The sequence below is a fragment of the Papio anubis genome, chromosome X (genome assembly GCF_008728515.1).
Source record: "Papio anubis isolate 15944 chromosome X, Panubis1.0, whole genome shotgun sequence".
In the NCBI taxonomy this organism is placed as follows: Eukaryota; Metazoa; Chordata; class Mammalia; order Primates; family Cercopithecidae; genus Papio; species Papio anubis.
Genome location: NC_044996.1, coordinates 58,904,996 through 58,924,815, shown reverse-complemented (window position 1 = coordinate 58,924,815; position 19,820 = coordinate 58,904,996). Strand labels below are relative to the sequence as shown.

The 19,820-nt window shown below is 34.8% G+C and overlaps 1 protein-coding gene across 3 annotated transcripts in view; it reads left to right on the top strand.

The window, feature by feature from the left end:
* The window catches only part of FAM133A (family with sequence similarity 133 member A), a 38,354-nt gene extending 19,578 nt beyond the window's left edge, over positions 1-18,776 (top strand). For 2 of the 3 annotated variants that reach the window (XM_009197906.4, XM_003917958.5), the window contains exons 3-4: positions 4,985-5,074; positions 15,820-18,776. In XM_009197906.4, the coding sequence (XP_009196170.1) occupies positions 15,923-16,669 (747 nt within the window). In that variant the 5' untranslated portion in view covers positions 4,985-5,074; positions 15,820-15,922 and the 3' untranslated portion in view covers positions 16,670-18,776. Of the gene's footprint in view, positions 1-2,513; positions 3,003-4,984; positions 5,075-15,819 lie in introns of those variants that run through there. The other variant, XM_009197907.4, reaches the window with a different exon arrangement.
* Positions 18,777-19,820: the final 1,044 nt, after the last annotated feature.

Here is a 19,820-nt window from a genome sequence, read left to right as displayed (position 1 = left end):
CCACATGGTCCTCCCTTTATATCCTTGTGACAGCATGATAATTCTTAATATTAACAATTCTAACAATATGAAATTACATCAGTATGACACATTTGCCTTTTGGAAGTGTGCTCATATTAGTGCCATATTTGATTTTCACAAAAACTCACAAGATAGAGACAGCTTTTTTCATTGTACCAATGTGAAGACTATCCTAATAAAGGCTAAAAGATCAGCCTGTGGTTTCATAACCAGTACAAGTTAAGATGCAACATTAGAACGCTTTTTGAAATCCAAACCCCTTCTAAAGGTAGCATGCATCCATGCATTTTAGTAATAATTTTACTGCTTTTGCTTTTTGTAACTAATGTTTCTTATAAAAGTTTTATAAGAAAGTTTTAACTTTGAAATAACAACAAGGTTAGCATTTGCTTCTTTGAAATTGCTCTTTTGAAGTATTTCCACAGTGTAAAAAGTTGAATAAAGAATTACCTAGATAATAGATTATGAATATAATATTTGTTAAAGTTAAAATGTTGGTTATTATCCAGTACAATAAAGCACCTGTATTTTAGACCTTTTACAAAACCCAAGGTACATTTTTTTAAAGGGAAAGAACAAGTGAGCACAGAGAAAAAATAATATTGGGTTGGCAGCACAGGGATCATCTTATATGTTTAGAAGGTGAGAGTAAGATCAAGAGAAGCACAGGTAGAAATGCAAAATGCAGATGAAAAATGTCAATATTACTGAGCATCTTTTGAGAAAGATGTTACATGCTTGTTTATAATGGTTTCATATGGAATATCTTTTGATGCAGTAAACCACATTGAAAATATTCTCCAGTTAATATAACACAATGAAAAACTTCTGCCATGGGATTTTTACAATAATAAACATTATACTAAACATTCTTGAGATCTCTTTAAAAGTTGATTGCTTGTACTTTAAAATTCGATGTATTGTGTGAAATCAATTCAAAGGGTCAGAAATTCAAGGTGAAATTAGGAAAAATTTAAATCCCCAGTAAGATAAAACACCTGCAAAATTAACCCAAGAGATGACTGGTGAGTAGATAATTCAATTTGGAAGCACCCAGAGTTTTGATTGAGTCTGAAGGAGACACAAATAGACCGTGATTATAAATTGAAAAAGTGAAATCTAATCATTTAACAGGAGAATGAATTATCAGAAAGAAAACTCCATTAGGGAAAATCAGAGAGCTGGCTGCAGGTTTCCAGCACTGTCTAGGAAAGAGAGTGTCCTGATTAGTAGATTGGAATATTCCAGTCCCCATCTCAATAATGGAGATGGGTAAGTACATCAAATTAAACCTTGAGGCAGTGATCATTAAAAAAATCTACTAACTCCCTTTTTAATGATTCCAGGCTCACCAAGGAAAACTCTGATTATGATTTTAATGTATGATATCCATACAAAAGTATGTATATGCTCTAATAGAGACAGAATATGCTGGTTATTAAACTAAACATTCCTGTGTTTATAATATTTACCAGTATAAGCTATTGCACGGGCATTCTGATTTATACTTAAATATCTTATGACTTTAGATAGGGAGAATTAGCCTCACTACTCCCGGTACTACTAGGACACTGACAGAATAGCAGTGTCTAACTGAAAGGAAACAAATATGTCTATATAGAAGGGCATGTTGGTGACAACATCCATCTGTTTGCAATTGGTAAAAGAACTAGGTGATGATAGAGAATATGCATATTTTTCCTATTCTCTGTATTGTTTTAATGTGAAATTTTTCCTATGGCAATGGTTTTCAGACTTTAGTTTCTGAAGACTTTTTTTTTTTAAATTTATTTATTATTATTATACTTTAAGTTCTAGGGTACATGTGCATAACGTGCAGGTTTGTTACATATGTATACTTGTGCCATGTTGGTGTGCTGCACCCATCAACTCGTCAGCACCCATCAACTCGTCATTTACATCAGGTATAACTCCCAATGCAATCCCTCCCCCCTCCCCACTCCCCATGATAGGCCCCGGTGTGTGATGTTCCCCTTCCTGAGTCCAAGTGATCTCATTGTTCAGTTTTTTTTTGTTTTTTTTTGTTTTTTTTTTTTTTGAGATGGAGTCTCAGCCTTGTCACCCAGGCAGGAGTTCAATGGCACAATCTCGGCTCACTGCAACCTCCGCCTCCTGGGTTCAAGCGATTCCTCTGCCTCAGCCTCCCAAGTAGCTGGGATTACAGGCACATGCCACCACGCCCGGCTAATTTGTTTTTTTTTTTTTTTTTTTTTTTTTTTTTGAGATGGAGTCTTACTCTGTCGCCCAGGCTAGAGCGCAGTGGTGCGATCTTGGCTCACTGCCAGCTCTGCCTCCCGGGTTCACGCCATTCTCCTGCCTCAGCCTCCCGAGTAGCTGGGACTACAGGCGCCCGCCACCATGCCCAGCTAATTTTTGTATTTTTAGTAGAGACGGGGTTTCGCCGTGTTACCCAGGATGGTCTCGAACTCCTGGCCTCAGGTGATCTGCCCGCCTCGCCTCCCAAAGTGCTGGGATTACAGGCATGAGCCACCATGCCTAGCCCCGAAGACATTTTTAAAATTCCTATGTCTTATTCCCAGAGATTCGGATACACTTGGTCTGGGATGAAACACAGGAATCTGCATTTTTAAACATCGCTCTGTATAATTCTCATCCTGAGGGTTAATGAACTATGAGCAGCACTCTTATACAGAGGAAAACTTTCTTAAAAGGATGGTTCACTGCTGGGCAAAATGTCATGGGTTTCTGTTAGATTTCTGTTAACTGACTGAATTGAAACATTCTAATCAGTTCTAAGCCTGTGATTGGTCAGAACTGTGTATTCAAACCACAATGAGCATTGAGGAGGTAGCAGGCAGTTTGATTAGAATAACTGATTCGGGTTGTGGCTAGGGCAAGACAAAATGGCTGCCGTCTTCACCGCCATCTGCTTGTAGGTGAAGAACAGGAAATAAAATCCTTTGAGGGGGCCCTTGCTGTTCTATAGCAGAAGCAAATAGGTAAGTGTCAATGGCAAGGGGTAGCCTGGGAAACAGAATCCCACTAAAATCGCCATCATCTTCTCATAGCCACCTCAAAACAATTTAAGTAAAAACAACGTGCCTCTTACGGAAGTACAAGTGTCCTTTCCAGTGTCCTTTCTCTCAGACCCAGATTACTGCCTCTAAAACTTCTCTGATACAAAATCTTGGAGCTTCTTCAAGAGATGAGCAATTATTTAATTGAATATATGCAGTTAGAATAGGATTCCGGACATAGGGGGAGGGGAAACTAAGAGCTGGAAATTGCTTAAGAGTAGTATAGGGGGCCGGGCGCGGTGGCTAATGCCTGTAATCCCAGCACTTTGGGAGGCCGAGGCGGGCAGATCACGAGGTCAGGAGATCGAGACCATCCTGGCTAACACAGTGAAACCCCGTCTCTATTAAAAATACAAAAAATTAGCCGGGCATGGTGGTGGGCGCCTGTAGTCCCAGCTACTCGGGAGGCTGCGGCAAGAAAATGGCGTGAACCCGGGAGGCGGAGCTGGCAGTGAGCCGAGATCGCACCACTGCACTCCAGCCTGGGTGACAGAGCAAGACTCCGTCTCAAAAAAAAAAAGAGTAGTATAGGCTAGGGTTGCAACCAGGAAGTGTCCGAGCTAGAGTTTGAATTAATCAGACGTCAAAGTCTATATACCCCTTCCCTTGATTTTTCTAATTTTAATGTGTATAACAATCAACTGGAGTCCATTTTGAAAATGTAAAAAAAAAAAAAATATATATATATATATATATATATAAAATAGGCAAGTTAGTATATTAAAAATAAAAATATGTTTTGAATAAAAAAAGGCAGGTGGTCAGTGGGTATTATTTGAGAAACATTTTTTCAGAGCGAAGTTGCTCAAACTTTTTAGTCTCAGGATTCCTTTACGCTGTTACAAATTACCAAGAACCTTAGAAAGCATTTGTTTATGTGGTAAATAATATCTGATATATAGTAGCTACTGATATTTGTGGTATTAAAAGTAAAACTGAGAAATGTTTACAATATTTAACCCGTTTGAAAATACCAGGAATAAACACATTACCTGTTAATCAGGTAACATTTTATAAAATATAATTTTATTTTCCAAATTAAAAACATTTAGGGAAAACAAGATATACTATTGCATATTTTTAAAAATCTCCTTAATGCCTAGCTTAATAATTCTCTTATCTGTTTCTACATTCAGTCTGTTGTGATATGATATTTTAGTTGAAGTATATGAAGAACATCAGACCTTACAAAAATACATGGTAAGAAAAAGGAGAACCTTGGAGACTCCCTGAAAGGATCTTGAAGATCCCCATGGTCATGGGACCATACTTTGAGTCCCTGTTTTGTAGGAATAGCTGTTTTTACTGTGACAGAGTTCTATATTCATCAGTTTTTTTTTTGACAATCAAAGTTTAGAGAAACTGAGGATCATTAAAAATGAATTTATTTCTTAGATTACTTAGGGTGGGGAAAATTATTTTATAAATATTACCGCAGTCACTCTTTCATTAATTTACTTTATTAGGTTTAAAGTACTATTGAAATATAAAAAAGAAGTGTAGGTGATGGGGAAGAATTTTGTTTAAAGAAATTGGGTTTTAGAACAATGATTAGATTGAGGGTAGAGTGGTTTCAATAGGCAGTGAGGAAGGAATACATTAGGTAGACAATTATAGGTAGAAAAAATGGGAGAGCAGGGACCAATCTATAGTTCTTTATAGTAGATAGTTGTTTACGATTGAATAAATAACAATAATGGTAAGAAAGTGCTAATTGTAACTTTCTAAAAAGGATGATTAATTTGCCTGATAAAACAATATTTTGTTCTGGTCACGTACCTCTTCAAATTTTCTTACATTTTTTGTTACTCTAAGTTTTAGTTCTGTAACCTAAAATTTACTGCCATGTTAGTGCAATAACTTTGACAAACATTATCTTATTTCTCATTTATCTGTCGTAAAAGTGGAAGAACCTGAAAAGGAACTTAGAAAGAAGCAGCTGGGAAAGGTGAGAGGAAAACCTAGAGTGTGTGTTATCCTGGAAGCCAATTGAGGTAAGTGTTTCAAGAAAGAGGGAGTGATCCACTCTGTGAAATTACGCTAATCCATGAGGTTAAAATGAAGAATAATCATTGATCATGAGATTTAGTGACATGGAGGTCATTCATAACCTAGACAGGAAAAATTCCCATGGAGTGGTTGAGGTGAAAGTTGCATTGCTATGAATTCAAGAGAAACTGAGAAGAAAGGAGTTGAAAACTTTTTGTAAGTAGCTATTTCCAGGAGTTTTGCTAAAACAGTAAGCAGAGAAATGGAGCAACAGATTTTAGAGGAAATGAGGTTAATACAGGTGGTTTCTTTTGGTTTATAAATGAGATAAATAATAGCATGTATATTTGCTTATTTTTTTGAGAGCTTCAGTGGTGAACTCTCAAGACATTAATCCTTTCCTCATAGAATCCATTATCTAGTTGGGGGAAATTATATTAAATAAATGATTACACAAATAATTAGAGTATAATTACCACACCTAACTTTTTCAAGGACATCAAGAAAGACTTCCCTATGTAAATGATACTAAGGTTGCACTTAGGGAGGGAATAGTACTTGAAAAGGTCTTGGGCAGAGGGAATATGGCCTATCAGGGATACTGACAGAAAGAAGCTACTGAGCTTGAAGTACAGACAGAGGGGAGAATGAATTTGGCAGAAGATAAAGAGGAAGAGTTAATCAGTGGCTAAATTATTTAGGTTGGAGTTCATAGATTTAGTTAAGGTCTTTGGTTATTATGCCATGTACCTTAGGGATTCTTGACTTTTATGTTTTTGGCGTAACAAAAGTAAACTAGCCAAAACTGAAAGGTAAAAGATGGGACAGAGAAAGCAGAAAGGAAAGGTGAATTGCATTACCACTATTCATAATGCCACCCAGATGACATTAGGCCAAGTCTATCTGTAGTTTCATCATCAATTATTTTTTCTAATAAATACTAAATGTATTCAGTATTCACAGCATTGAGATATTTCTGTCTAACTGATCAAATCATATAGTAAGCAGGTCCAATTTGTTTGTTAATATGACCAGTAACAACAGATTGTCATTCCCTACCTAATATCTTCCAGTGACTTTCTTTTAATCTCTTAAAAATAATATATTTTCCAACTTTTTCTTATGAAATTTTTAAGCACTTGGAAAACCTGAAGACTAACACCTATATACCCATAATCTAGAGTCAAGAACTTTTATCATTTTGTTCTATTTGCTTTCTCTGTTTTGCTGCATAATTTGAAAGTAAGTTACAGACCTCATGATGCTTCATATGCACATATTGCAGCATATTTTGCCTAAAAATAAAGGCATTCTCTGTAATCTCAGTATTATCATATTTAAGCTACTTATTTTCCTATCATCTAATGCCTAATCAGTATTAGATATCTTCGATGCCTGCACCCAGTTTTTAACAGTTTCATTGGAGTTTTTATACCATGAGAATTATTTATTTTAGGTGTACAGTTTGATGATTTACTGCAAATTTGCAAAAGTTGTACAGCCATCATCTTAATCTGAAAACATTTCATCATTCTAGAAAGAAGTCTCTGATACATGTTTTTTTTTTTTAATTGAACTAGGATTAAATCACACTTATATCTCTTTAAAGTTTTTTTCCTAAAATAATTTTTCTTTTATTCCATGAAATTGATTTTTAGAAGAAATCAGCTGTTTGTTTTATGGACTCTTCTACATTCTAGATTTATCTGCCTGTTTTCTCATTATGTCACTTAACTTTTTCCTCTATCCATCTCCCAACTGCCACTCCCAATATTTTCTATTAAAGTCCTGGTTAGACTCATTCTGATATATTTGGAATAAAACCCAAATTTGCTAATTATTTTCCTCCTCTAAAAAGTAAGCCCCATAAAGCCTTCTCTAATACCAGTGTGTGGTTCACAGTAGGATCTCAGTAAAAATTTGTTGAGTGAATGAATGAATCACCTACATTCAGATTATATATTTTTGCCATCCAGTTTCAACCTCAGCTTAAGACATTTTTCCATTTTAAATTTTCTCCCTCTGAGGATGAATACTGAGTGATCCCTCCACTTGGTTTTTCAAATCATGCCAGTTATGGAAATGTAGTCCTTTTTGATTCCAGTATGATAATGATAATATCAATTAGCACAGTTTTTGATGCTTCTGACCATTCCATGCTATTATTTTCAGTAGCCATCTATAATTTAGTTATGTTAACAAATGTACTCTGGCCTTTGGATTTTAAGGACATGTACATATACATAGACATTTCTAATGTGAGACAATCTAAAACTCATATAAGTATATCCAGCTTCAATAAATAACTGTATTACTTTTGGCTGTTTCTCAGCCAGTATATTTGCATCAAATTCTCTATTCTGTTTTCAGAAATACATTAAAAAATTTATGTGGGAGTGGCAGTTTGCAGAAGGCACTGATACATGTAAAACCAAGTAATGCTATTTAAAGCCATGCACAAATAGATATGTTTTGAATTATGTTCACTGGGAAAAATAGTAAAGAACTCCCCTGTCATTTTGCTTCCTATGCTTAAGGCCTTATCTTTGATAACTTGTTAGATGAGATGACAAATGTATCTTGGCACTAGATGCTAGGGAATCGTTGACATATTTTAGATTGCAAATCAGTTTGTATGCACAGTGCATTGCCTCAAAGGGTGTATTATGGTCCTCTACTATAAAATATATTGCTTTAGTTTAAAACTAAAATGTAGATGAAATTATAAGAAATAAATGGAAAATCCAGTTTGAGCTCACCATGAAAGTTTGAAATAATTTTTCATTTGCATACTGGTCAAATCAAAATAAAATTGATTTTAGGTGTTCAGTGCTGAACAACACTAGCTTAATAAGATTGTAATTTGAAGAACCTTGTCAAGGATTTCTACAAAACTTACAAGACATTTGTTAAATAGGAGCGAGGACAATGGGCAGAGAACATAGGGCAAACCTTATTTGTTTGGGGTGTATTTTTATATGAGTAGTCATATCACACAGATGGAAAGAAACTAGTATTTTATTAGATTTGTTTCATGTAAGGTGACCCGTGGAATAGAGGGGCTGGAATTTTCAGCGCTCTAAGACATTTTGGTTACTTCATGTATAGTCATGTCCCACTATATATGAACATAGTGCTCTAGAGCAAAATCTGTTGTCACGAAAGAATCAAGAAAGTTGCTAGTGAGTATCCAAAACATGAAATGCATTTTCAAAACAAGTACCTTCTTGGAAAATGCATATTTGAATTTGGTATTTATGTATATAATGGTTTTCTACAGAGGATTTCCTAAAGCATTGACACTGGAACTATAGAAACTGTTGTTTTTTAGTTCATGACTTCTTGACTAGGGTAAAGTGCTAAAGGGACAAAGCTTGTGAATTTACTTTCTCTGACGGCCTTTACTCTTTTTATTAGACTATACTCTTAGACTTTCAAATAATTTCAGAAGTATATACAGGACAGATCCATTCCTGCTACTTGAGAAATAAATGGACTTTGTCGATGGTAACTCAGTCATATCACCTAGATGTCCGTTATAGTCAACACAGTATTCTATATATCATCTTTAAATAATTCCTGTCTGGTGCCAAGTACTTAATTTAAACTTAATATGTGATTGAATGAATTGAAAACATTTTATATATTTTGTAGCTCTGTCCATTGAGAAGGCCTAGAAGAAACAATACCCAATAGCAATGAGCACACCCAGTGCCAAGGTCTTGTTTCCTATTATAGTTCTACAGTAAAAGGAACCTGGGCTCTGTAGAAATGGCTGATTCTAGGGCTAATGCAAGGGTTATACAAAATTATACTGGAGCATCTTGTAAGAGCCAGCAAGTAAGGGAGTACTTAAGAAACAAAATGAGGGAGTTAATGTCAGAGGGACACAGGAGCTAACTAAAAGAGCTTTCCATGGCCAAAGCTGGAATAGTTTAAGCAACAAAATAAAATTGTATTGAAATATTACCCAAAGTATAAAATTAATAATCATGAATCCATACTCGTATAAATAAGTGACTTAACACATGGGGATGAATGGAAAAATCTCCTGTAACAGATGAGTTCCAGAAAATTTATGTGGGCATATCGCCATCAAGAAGTTGGAACGTAACTTCCCATTCTGTAAGTGTGGGCTGCACATAGTGACTTTTTTTCCAAAGAGTACAGTATGGAAATGGGAGGAGAATAATCTTAGAGTGGAGAAAGCTGATAAATACTACTTTGGTCAGGTGATCAAGGTTAGTAACCTTAGTGATAAGTTAGTAGTACATACCCTTGATATGATGTGATGAGAATGGTACTTTGCCTTTGTGTTATTTCTCCCAAAAACTTACAATCTAAGTATAGCTATGATAAAAATAATACTAGACAAACCCAAATTGAAAAGCATTCTAGGCTAGGCACTGTGGCTCACGCCTGTAATCCCAGCATTTTGGAAGGCCAAGGCAGGTGGATCACTTGAGTCCAGGAGTTCGTGATCAGCCTTGGTGACATGGTGAAGCCCTGTCTCTACAAAAAAATACAAAAATTAGCCAGATGTGGTTGCACGTGCCTATAGTCTCAGCTACTCAGGAGGCTGATGCAACAGAATCGCTTGAGCCTAGGAGGCAGAGGTTTCAGTGAGCCGAAATGGTGTCACTGCACTCCAGCCTGGGCAACAGAGTGAGATCCTGTCTCAAAGATAAAATAAAATAAAATAAAATAAATATAAAATAAACACTCTATAAAATAAATATCTGATGATTACTCCTCAAGACAGTAACAGTCATCAAAAACAAATTCCTCTGCCACAGTTCAGAGGAGTCTAGGAGACACGATGCCTACTTGTAATATGGCATCTTAGATGGATTCCTGGGACAGTAAAGGACTTAGCTGAAAACTAAGGAACTTTGAATAAGTATGGACTTTAGTTAACAATAGTGTGTCAGTATTGGTTCATTAGTTGTGGTAGATGTTCCATATCAATGTAAGATATTAATGGTAAGAGAAACTAGATGCAGGGGATACAGGAATTCTCTGTACAATATTTGCAAATTTTCTGTAAACCTAAAACTATTTTAAATAAAAAGCATGTTTAAAAATACATATCACTTGATTGGCATAAAAGCTAAACAATAGTGATGATGTGTTTTTCTGAACACAAAATTCAAAATGTCCTACTATATTAAGGTAAATGAGAGGGTGAAGTGCTCATTTCTTCAAAACAAACATTTGACAAAAATTTATACTTGGAGCTTCTACCCTCTCACATTATGCTTTTCTATCTTATCACTTCCATCTACAATATTTTGTTGCTTCTATAAGCTTTCAGATATCATCCTTAAGATGGCAGAGATTGACTGTTTGTCACTTGACAGTTCTGTAGAGGGAAGAAAGAGGAAGACATATTTCAAATTCTCACATTTTCCTTAGAATGACTAATGCTCCATGACAGAACTATGCTGGAGGGAATATACATGAGAAGAATTGTTTCCACACTGCACAGTTTTCTACCATGTTGATTCCAGTCAGGATAAGAGTGATAATTTCTGCTTCAGAACAGTCATGTTGACAACTAGAATAGGATGTGCTCATGCTTGGCTTTTATTTAGGAAAAAAAAGATATTATATTACACACCATTGCTAGAGCTATATATTTCATGGAAATTATGATATATGATTAAATTTTCCAAAAAACCCTCTTTATTTTTCATTTATCCTGTGACTTAGATTGCACTATTGTTATTTTCTATATTATCATCCAATGTGAAATGGCCAAACATATTGTGGTAATTAAAGATATTGTTATATGTGAAGATTATTGTCATTTTATAATTTGACAGACCCATGCCTATCTTAAATCCTTTCAGAAACTTTCTAAGATACATTTGTTTCAGCAGCATGGTAACTTACATGAGCTAGTGTGAACAAAGAACATTAAGGATTTTTTATAATAGGAGCCTCATCCAAATGCCCAGATATTTGCAGAAGAGTTGAATGTTTCAGATTAAGGCTTAGAGGAATTGCCAGCTACTTTGAAAAAGATGTTTCAACTCAAATTTATGTATCTGTGAAAATTTATCTACAATTTTGCATCTCAGTGAAAATTCATTGGAATTATTTGTAATCTTCAAATGATGTAGAGGTGGCCTTTGAAATAACTAGTTTTAGTGATATTTGTGGTAGAAACTACATTGTGAAACATTAAAATATCTTTTCTGTGAGCTTACATTTATATTGACATTTACCTAAGTATGTTTCATAACAGATGGTATAATCATTTTCAAAAAGGAGAAATTGAGATGATTACTAGTTTATAAAAGTAATATGAATATTTTGCACTGTATTCAGCTTGTCCTTTGTACCTCAAGGCCTTAGCATCTGATATTCCTTCTGCTTGGGGCATTGAATCAATTTTGGCTCTTTTATTACTCCCATCCTGTTTAACTGCTTTTTCTGGCTAGCTCTGGTTTATGCCACAGGTCTCAGATGATATGTCAGTAATTCAGACTTGACCTTCCCTTCTGAATTATGTCTCTGTTTCTTTCATAGCATCCTGTACTTTTCCTTCATCTCCCCAATCATGATTATGATTATATACTCATTTGTTTCATATTTGTGTAATAACTATTACCTTTACTAAACTGTAATATCCATTGCATAGTATCTGGCACATAATATATGATCAAAAGGGAATTGTAAGAATCAATGAACAAAAATTATTATAATATCCAGATTACTAGCATGATTGTCACAATTTACATCTAACCTTTATAGGATTTTACCATATTTCATGAAAATAAGTAGACGTACAGAAAATCAAGTTACTCTTGTTCTATAATAGAAATAGAGAAGGTAAGCCACAATGCTTTTAAAACAGAGTATTTGAGCAAGAGACTTTGTTGGTGTTACTTTTTCTCTTTTCTCAATATGATTTATCCTCTAGGAAAGGATCATACAGATTCTTCAGTTCAGAATAACTCCAGCAACACTTACATGGTGACAACACCCTCTCCCATTCTCTGCTGTTACTCCAAATTTTAATTACTGGTCTCAAAACTCCTATCCTGTCTTAATCTTAGCAGACAGACGACCTTGGCACCTACCACTGAATGAAAATGAAGGCTATTATGTGAGAAATACTTCATCTTTCTCCCTTTTACCTCCTACCACCCTCCAAAAAATCCTGCATCCATTCCCTTTCTTTATTCTTTGCCTCTGCTCTTGGGAAAAGAAATTCTTTCTACCTCTGAGTTTAATTTCATTCCTTTCTGTTTTCTCTGTGATATTGCCACATTAGCTATTTCTTCTCTTACCTATGTTTTTAAAACATGTTTTCTTTGTACTTTATCCTTCTAGATGCCCTCTGAATATGCTCGTTTCTTCATGTAAAAAAAAAAAAAAAAAACTATAAAAGAATTGTAACTCCACATCTTTCATGGTTGCCTTCTTATCTCTTTACTTTCCATATCGACTCTGTCTATGTACTCTAGGTCTCTACATTCTCCTTTCAATTCAGTCTTTTAACCCACTGTCACCTGGCTTCTGCCTTTACCTCTTAGTTGAGATTGCATTAACAAAGGTTACTAATGACTTCTTAATAGCTAAGTATAATGGACATTTTCAGATCTGAATTTGACTGATCTGCTGCATTTAATACTGTTGTCTGTAACATCTTTTCTATTTTTACGAATTTTTCAAAGGTAAGGATACTTGCTTTTTGTAGAAAATTTAAACATTACAGAGTCATAATGATTCTTACGCTTACCTTGAAACTTTATTCTCCCTGTGTTTCTGTGACTCTTTTCTAATACTGGTCCTGCTCTTACCACTCTGGCTAATTTCTTAGCGTACACTTTGTAGGTTTTTCATTCACTGCCAACCCCTTGCATGTTGGTGTTCAATTGGATCCAGTGCTCAAACATTTTTCATTTGAAATTTCCCTGCAAAGTAATTTAGTTTTCTATCGTGACCCTAGCTATCACTCAGTGACAGCCAGCTCAGTATCTCTAACTCAGATCACTTTACAAAGGGCCAATACCCACACATCCTCTTTTTTACATGCATAATTATTCATAAATCTCAGAGACACTTCAAACTTCAGGAGTCCAAAATGGAAACTACAACCATTTCTTGAAGTCTGTGCCATTTTCTCTATTACCTAGTCATTGTCATTGCCTTTGGTCTAATGTGTCAAGCCAGAGCCTTACCCCAGATTCCTTTCTCTTTTTCACCCTTTGTATCCAATTTGTCACTAATTTCAATAGAATCTTCTCAACATATCTCATATATTTCTCAGTATTATCATTCACAGCGTCGCTGTTTGAGTTCAGACTCTTTCATTTCTTGTCTACATGAAAACTTAAGTGATCTCATTGCCTTCTGTCTTAACCTGACTTCAGTCCATCTTTTACTCTGTAAATAATTGTCCTTAAACACTCAAATATGACCATATCATTCTTCTGCTTAAAATAATGTCTCCCCATTAGCTTCACTGTAAATCCCACGGGAGAGATTCCAACCTCCTTAGCATACCACCCAAGCGTTTGTTAACTGGCCTTTGCCTATCTTTCTAGCTGATGTCAGGACTAGGTCTCAAGGAACTGAAATTAGAATGGATTATTCTATTGTGTCAAGTAACAGAAAGAAGCTGCCAGTTGAATATGAACTGAAGTATTTAAGATTTTCAGATGGTCAAATCAGAGACACGATGATATTTGAGAGTAAAAATGAAAATTACAGAAAGACCTAAAAGGGCTGCCTATAACTAAAGAGGAAGGAGCATAAGATCAAGAATACAGAAAATAAGATGTTGGAAACTATCATCAAGAGTCACTGAAATGTCTATAGCATTGAGCTTATGATGGATCGGTATGCTAGGTTGACTTAAAGGTTCACATTTAAGATGGAGACTGATAGAAAAATCTGTGATATGTCTGATCATCTTTCTCTTCTATATAAAAGACTTTATTGGCTCCCTATCAACTATAGGACAAAATCCAAGATTTTCAAATGACCTAAGAGGGCCTCCATATTTAGGCTTCTTTTTATCTCTGCAAACTTACCTCCTTCCCCCTGCCCTCTTGATCTTTAGGTTCCATCAACACTAAATATCTGCTGCTCTTTTCTCATGATTCTTCTGCCAAGATTGTCCTTAATTTCCTCATTTTCTGCGTAAACGCCTGTTCATCCTTTAAGACCCTAAACAGACATCACCACCTCTAGAACGCTCCCCCTGAATCATCCTCACTCCCAGAGTTACTCATCCATCCATCCATGCATTTATTTGTTTGTTTATTATTGAGAAAATATTTATTGAGTGCTTAATATGGGCCAGATTCTATGTCATGTAATGGGAACACCATGGTGAACAAGATAGGCCACACATGACCTTTAGCAGTGGTTACACGTATAACAGAATAATCAGAAATAAAATAATTACCAATTTCATAAATGTTTTGAATAAAAGAAACAATGAACTATCATACAGAAAAATGAAGATGAGCGTTAGACAGAGAGGCAAACCACTTTAGTATAAGGTTAAGCCATAAAAAGTTGTTGCTCTTTAAACTGTTTGTGTCCCATAAAATAGTTTTACATAGTTTAACCTAATAGTTGACTTTCTGAGGAATTGACATTTAAGCTGAAACCTGAAGGATGAGGTGGAATTGGCCATGCTGGCTAAGCCTATAATTCAGCATGTTTCAGGAACCAAATGAAAAGAATTGAGAAAAAGAGTGAGTGAAACAAGACAAAAGTAAGAGACAGAAGTAGGGCACATCATGTAGGACTTTATGGGAGATTGGATTTGATTTTCATTAAAATGTAAAGCCACTGGAGTTTTTTAAGATCCCTCTGTTTACAGTGTGGGACTAGAATAAAAGGGAGTAAGGGTGGAAAAATGCTATTAAGAGGTTGATGTAAGGAGAAAATTTGGTGTTGCCTTATTTGTGCAGAGTTTGGAGTCAGACTGCCTTCGGTTAAATCCTGGATATGCCATTTATTAGCCATGTTACTTCATGTTCAAATTTTGAGTTTTACTCGAATTCTCTAAACCTCGGTTTATCTATCTGTGAAACAGAGACAATGATAGGACCAACTTCATAGGTTTGGCCTTGAGATTGAATGAGATAATCCATTGCAAACACTAAGCAGTCCTTGATGGAGAATAAACACTAACTAGGTACTAGAGATTAATAGCCCAAGTGAGAGATGATAATGGCCTGGACTAAGTTGACAGTATATTTGGAGACAAGTGAATGGATATGAGGCCTATTGTGGAGGTTTAAATATCTGGGTTTAGTAATGTATTGGATTTGACAGTTGAGGGAAGGATTTTTCAATTATGACTCCTGGACTTCTGTCAAAAGGAGTGGAGAGGGTTGTGTTGCACTTTCCTGAATTGGCAAAGGTCTGTGTGGTACAGATTTTAGTTATATGAATTTCTCTATGAATACTATATAAAGCAGGAATGAAATAAAGGAGAAAGGTAAGTATACAATGTGAGAGAAAATGGCTGTTAAATATTTTAAGGGTCTGTCAGAATCTTACATGAGGTACATGAAACACTTTTAGTTTATATTATGTTTATACCACAGTGTCTGTAATATGTAAAATTTTTAAATGTATATATTGTTTGTTCCCATGGTATAAGATTTTGGAAATTTCTACTGTACTATGTGATAGGCAGTGAACAATTAAGCTTATATGTTTCTTTTGTCTTTATATTAAAGGTGATTTGTAATCATTCCATCTGCTTCTCTTACAGAGTGGAGCTTGCTTAATATTTCTCTAGATAAAGAATTTAAGGAGAGCATCTATCTTTGTTCTCTTTGGCAACTGAGAGTCTGCCCTTGGAAACATCAGGCACCATGGGGAAGCGGGATAATCGGGTAGCCTATATGAATCCTATCGCAATGGCCAGATGGAGAGGCCCAACTCAATCTGTGGGCCCAACAATCCAAGATTATCTAAATCGACCCAGGCCCACCTGGGAAGAAGTAAAGAAACAATTAGAAAATAAAAAAACAGGTTCAAAAGCATTAGCTGAATTTGAAGAAAAAATGAATGAAAATTGGAAGAAAGAACTTGAAAAAAGCAGAGAGAAATTATTAAGTGGAAATGAGAGCTCATCTAAAAAAAGAGAAAAAAAGAGAAAGAAAAAGAAGAAATCTTGTCGGTCTTCATCTTCTTCGTCAAGCTCTGATTCTTCAAGCAGTTCTTCAGATTCTGAGGATGAGGAAAAGAAACAAGGAAAAAGAAGAAAGAAAAAGAAGAACCGTTCATACAAATCATCCCAAAGCTCTACGTACGAATCAGAATCAGAGAGCAAGGAGTCTGTAAAAAAGAAAAAGAAGTCAAAGGATGAAACCGAGAAGGAAAAGGATATAAGAAGCCTCAGCAAGAAGAGAAAGAAAAGTTATCCTGAAGATAAACCTTTATCATCTGAGTCCTCATCTGAATCAGATTATGAAGAGGATGTGCAAGCAAAAAAGAAGAGACGGTGTGAAGAGCGAGAACAAGCAAAGGAAAAAGTAAAGAAAAAGAAGAAGAAACAGCACAAGAAACGTAGTAAGAAGAAGAAAAAGAAGTCTGGATCAAGTCACAAGTCAAGATAACATCAAGAAAAAAAGCAAGAATGAGTTTGCCGAGTTTCCCTGTGTTAGTAGAATTATTTCTGGACTTTGAGTTGCCTATCAAATCCCACTGTGCCAGAAAGGGGCATAATGGCTGCTGGCAACTTAAATATACATTTTTCTTTGTTTGCTTGTCCTTCCTTCCAATGGTTAATTCCTCTGAGAGCTAAAATTCTGTTGTCATACCAGTGAATAAAATGTTTGAAATTAAAGTAAAATGTGTTAGATAATGAATAACTTTGACAAAAAAAAAGTGTATCTAAGGTTAAATGTATTTAATTTGAATACATCTTTGAAATATCATCATAAGTGAAATATAAACGTAATTTCCAGACAATTGTAGTTGGTGTTTTTGATGCAAGGATTTAATATTGATGTCTCAAATTCCTTGCTTTTGTAGATAAGTTTAGTTCATTTTACTTTTTTCTTTTATGAATCTTTGTTTACATGGGGAAAGAGCATGTGGGGTGGGAAGGGCAAGTGTTTGCTAATCACTGTGGCTAGCTGAATAGTGTGCCTTTGACTCTTACACATCCTATTTTTGCCAGAGCAGCAGCCATCCTTTTCTTACTTTATGAAATTCTGGGGTGTTGTATGCTGCTTCAAGTGAACAAGAAGGACAGAAGTTTACAGCATAAGTAAGCCCCCATATCTATGAAATTTACCTCTTCTTCAGCACTGTTTACTATACAGTACTGAATAATATTTAGTATTACAATATTACATGATTTGAAATAACTTTATACCCATTTTGTATGGGAATCATTCTAAACAGACCCTGATGTTTTTTGATTAAGAAATATTCTGAAAATTTTTTTGCATGTTTTATACTGTTAAGTTTTAATTATCTGACCATACTCTATATAACTGGTGATCCTTTTTTAAGATATGATTTATGCTTAGGATATAAGTTTCAAGTTTGTAGTTTCTTAACCTTGCTATATTAATTTCATTACTGTATTTAATTGCACCCTTGCCAAAATATTTAGCATGTGAGAAGGTTTTTTTAAAAAAAAATGTAATGCCTTCATATTGAAGCTGGTTACTGTACGCAAGTTGAGTGCCAGACCTCTAGTACGCCGTGTGTTACATGAAACTACTGCCAAAATCTTAGTAAGATTGTTGTTGAAAAGATTGTTGTCTTAAGCATTAATATTGAATTTATATAGAAGTTAAATGTAGGTGATAATGACATCATTGATCTTCCTGTGTCCATATTTTACTACAATTTGGTGCCTTGTATCTGTTGCTGATTCACTTTTACCACTAGTGTAAAAATAAGTGAAAAAATATTTTTACTTTACATTTTTATATATCAGAGTAACATAAATTATAAATTTGTGTCTCAAAAACCACCTGTGATGGAGGATGTGCTAATTGTAATGTCATAGGTACAAAGTATTTTGGCATGATGAAAGGCTCAATAGCTATTGTTTTTAAATAGCAGATTTTATCTCAGCTACTTTCAATCACAAGTAAAATTATAAGGATAAAAAACATCTGCTACATAAATAACATGTTGGCTTGCCAAATTTTTTGCATTGGAAATACTGGAATCTCTCATTAATGTTCTTGGAACATATAGTGATGCCATGTTAGATCACCTTGGAGCTTCATAACTTTGGCTTTTTCCTAAGAATATATGTTTATGCTGATAAAAACTATTACATTTATGGGATATTTTGTATCCATATAGAGTTTTTCAGAATTGTTCATTAAAATGCTTTTTATAAGCTTATATTATTTGTAGAATATGGCAAAAGCATTTACAGCTCATCGTATATCTATCTGCTCCCATTCACTTCCAAACCTCTTGTAGTTAGGCAATGCCATTTGACTACTTCAAGCAGAGGGATTGTAAACGGAAGTGATTTTCTATTTCTATTTTGGACTGTAAAAAGTTCTGCATGACCCTCCAGTTTTCTTTTGCCTGTCATGGTAACCTGAAAGCAAGATGTTCCAAATGGCATACTTACAAGACGGATGCAACCTGGATCCTTAGGTTGCTATTTAGAAGGGACCTGACTGGAGTGCTGATGGACTTGCAGTACATTTTTTAAATGTAAGAAATAAACTGTTATGTGTGAAACCACTGAGATTTGGGGTCTTTTTATTACTGCAGAATCACCTAACCTAATCTGACCAATAACACAGAACTCTAGAACATCTATTTCATTATTTACGTAAAATATCTCACCTCCTTGTATCACATTCTTCCGTAGTCTACAGATTGACTCAGAAGTGATATTTATGCCATAGTAGAAGGAAATACTCATTTTATTTGCATTGGTTTTTGTGTAATGATTGAGGGAGAGAGTGGTCTACCATATTTCATGCTTATCAGAAATGCTGCCTAGGAAATAAAACTACATTATTCTGTTGATTGCAGTAAAAAAGTTCCAGTAAAGTGTTTGAGAAGGAAATTTTAAAAGTACTTATGAGGACTTGATGAAGAAGAGGAATGGTATTTTTTATATTAATTATAGAACTTATGGCAGAGACAAGTGCTATAGAAATATGGAGGATAATAGACTGAATAGATTTAGTTGAACATTTAATATGTAGCCTCTAAATTAAGAGCAACATAATTTTGTCCCTATTTGAAAAGCACTAAAGTGGTTATTAGTGATCTGCCTTATGTGATTAGTAAGGAGTATAGCTTTAGCTATAACATTCAACTCGCTTTGGCTATGGAAAGGGCAGCAGTGAGAGAGTAAATAAGAAAGAAGATGGCAGATGGGAAAAATCGATACACTCTAGATTCGCAATTTAATTTTGATCACAAAAGGAATTTGAAACATCTCAGGCTTCAGATGAAGATTTAGATTCGAGATAAGGAAACAATAAAATTTAGAGTTCTTATTTTTTATCTTGTGACAACTCTCTTGATAATTATAAATTTATTTTGAAGAAAAGTTTCATTTGACATTGTAACATTTCTGTAGTCATTTCTGTTTGGCCCTATTTATTTTACAAAAAAAGACATATTTAATCTGAGATGTAGGTTTGTAACTACATCATGTCTCATGAAAATATAGACAACCATTCAAAATCATCTACGTAATTTAATGTTGAACTGACTTTCTCATTCCTGCCTGAGCTGCAAACAAAGTGTGTTCTTTCATCATATGGC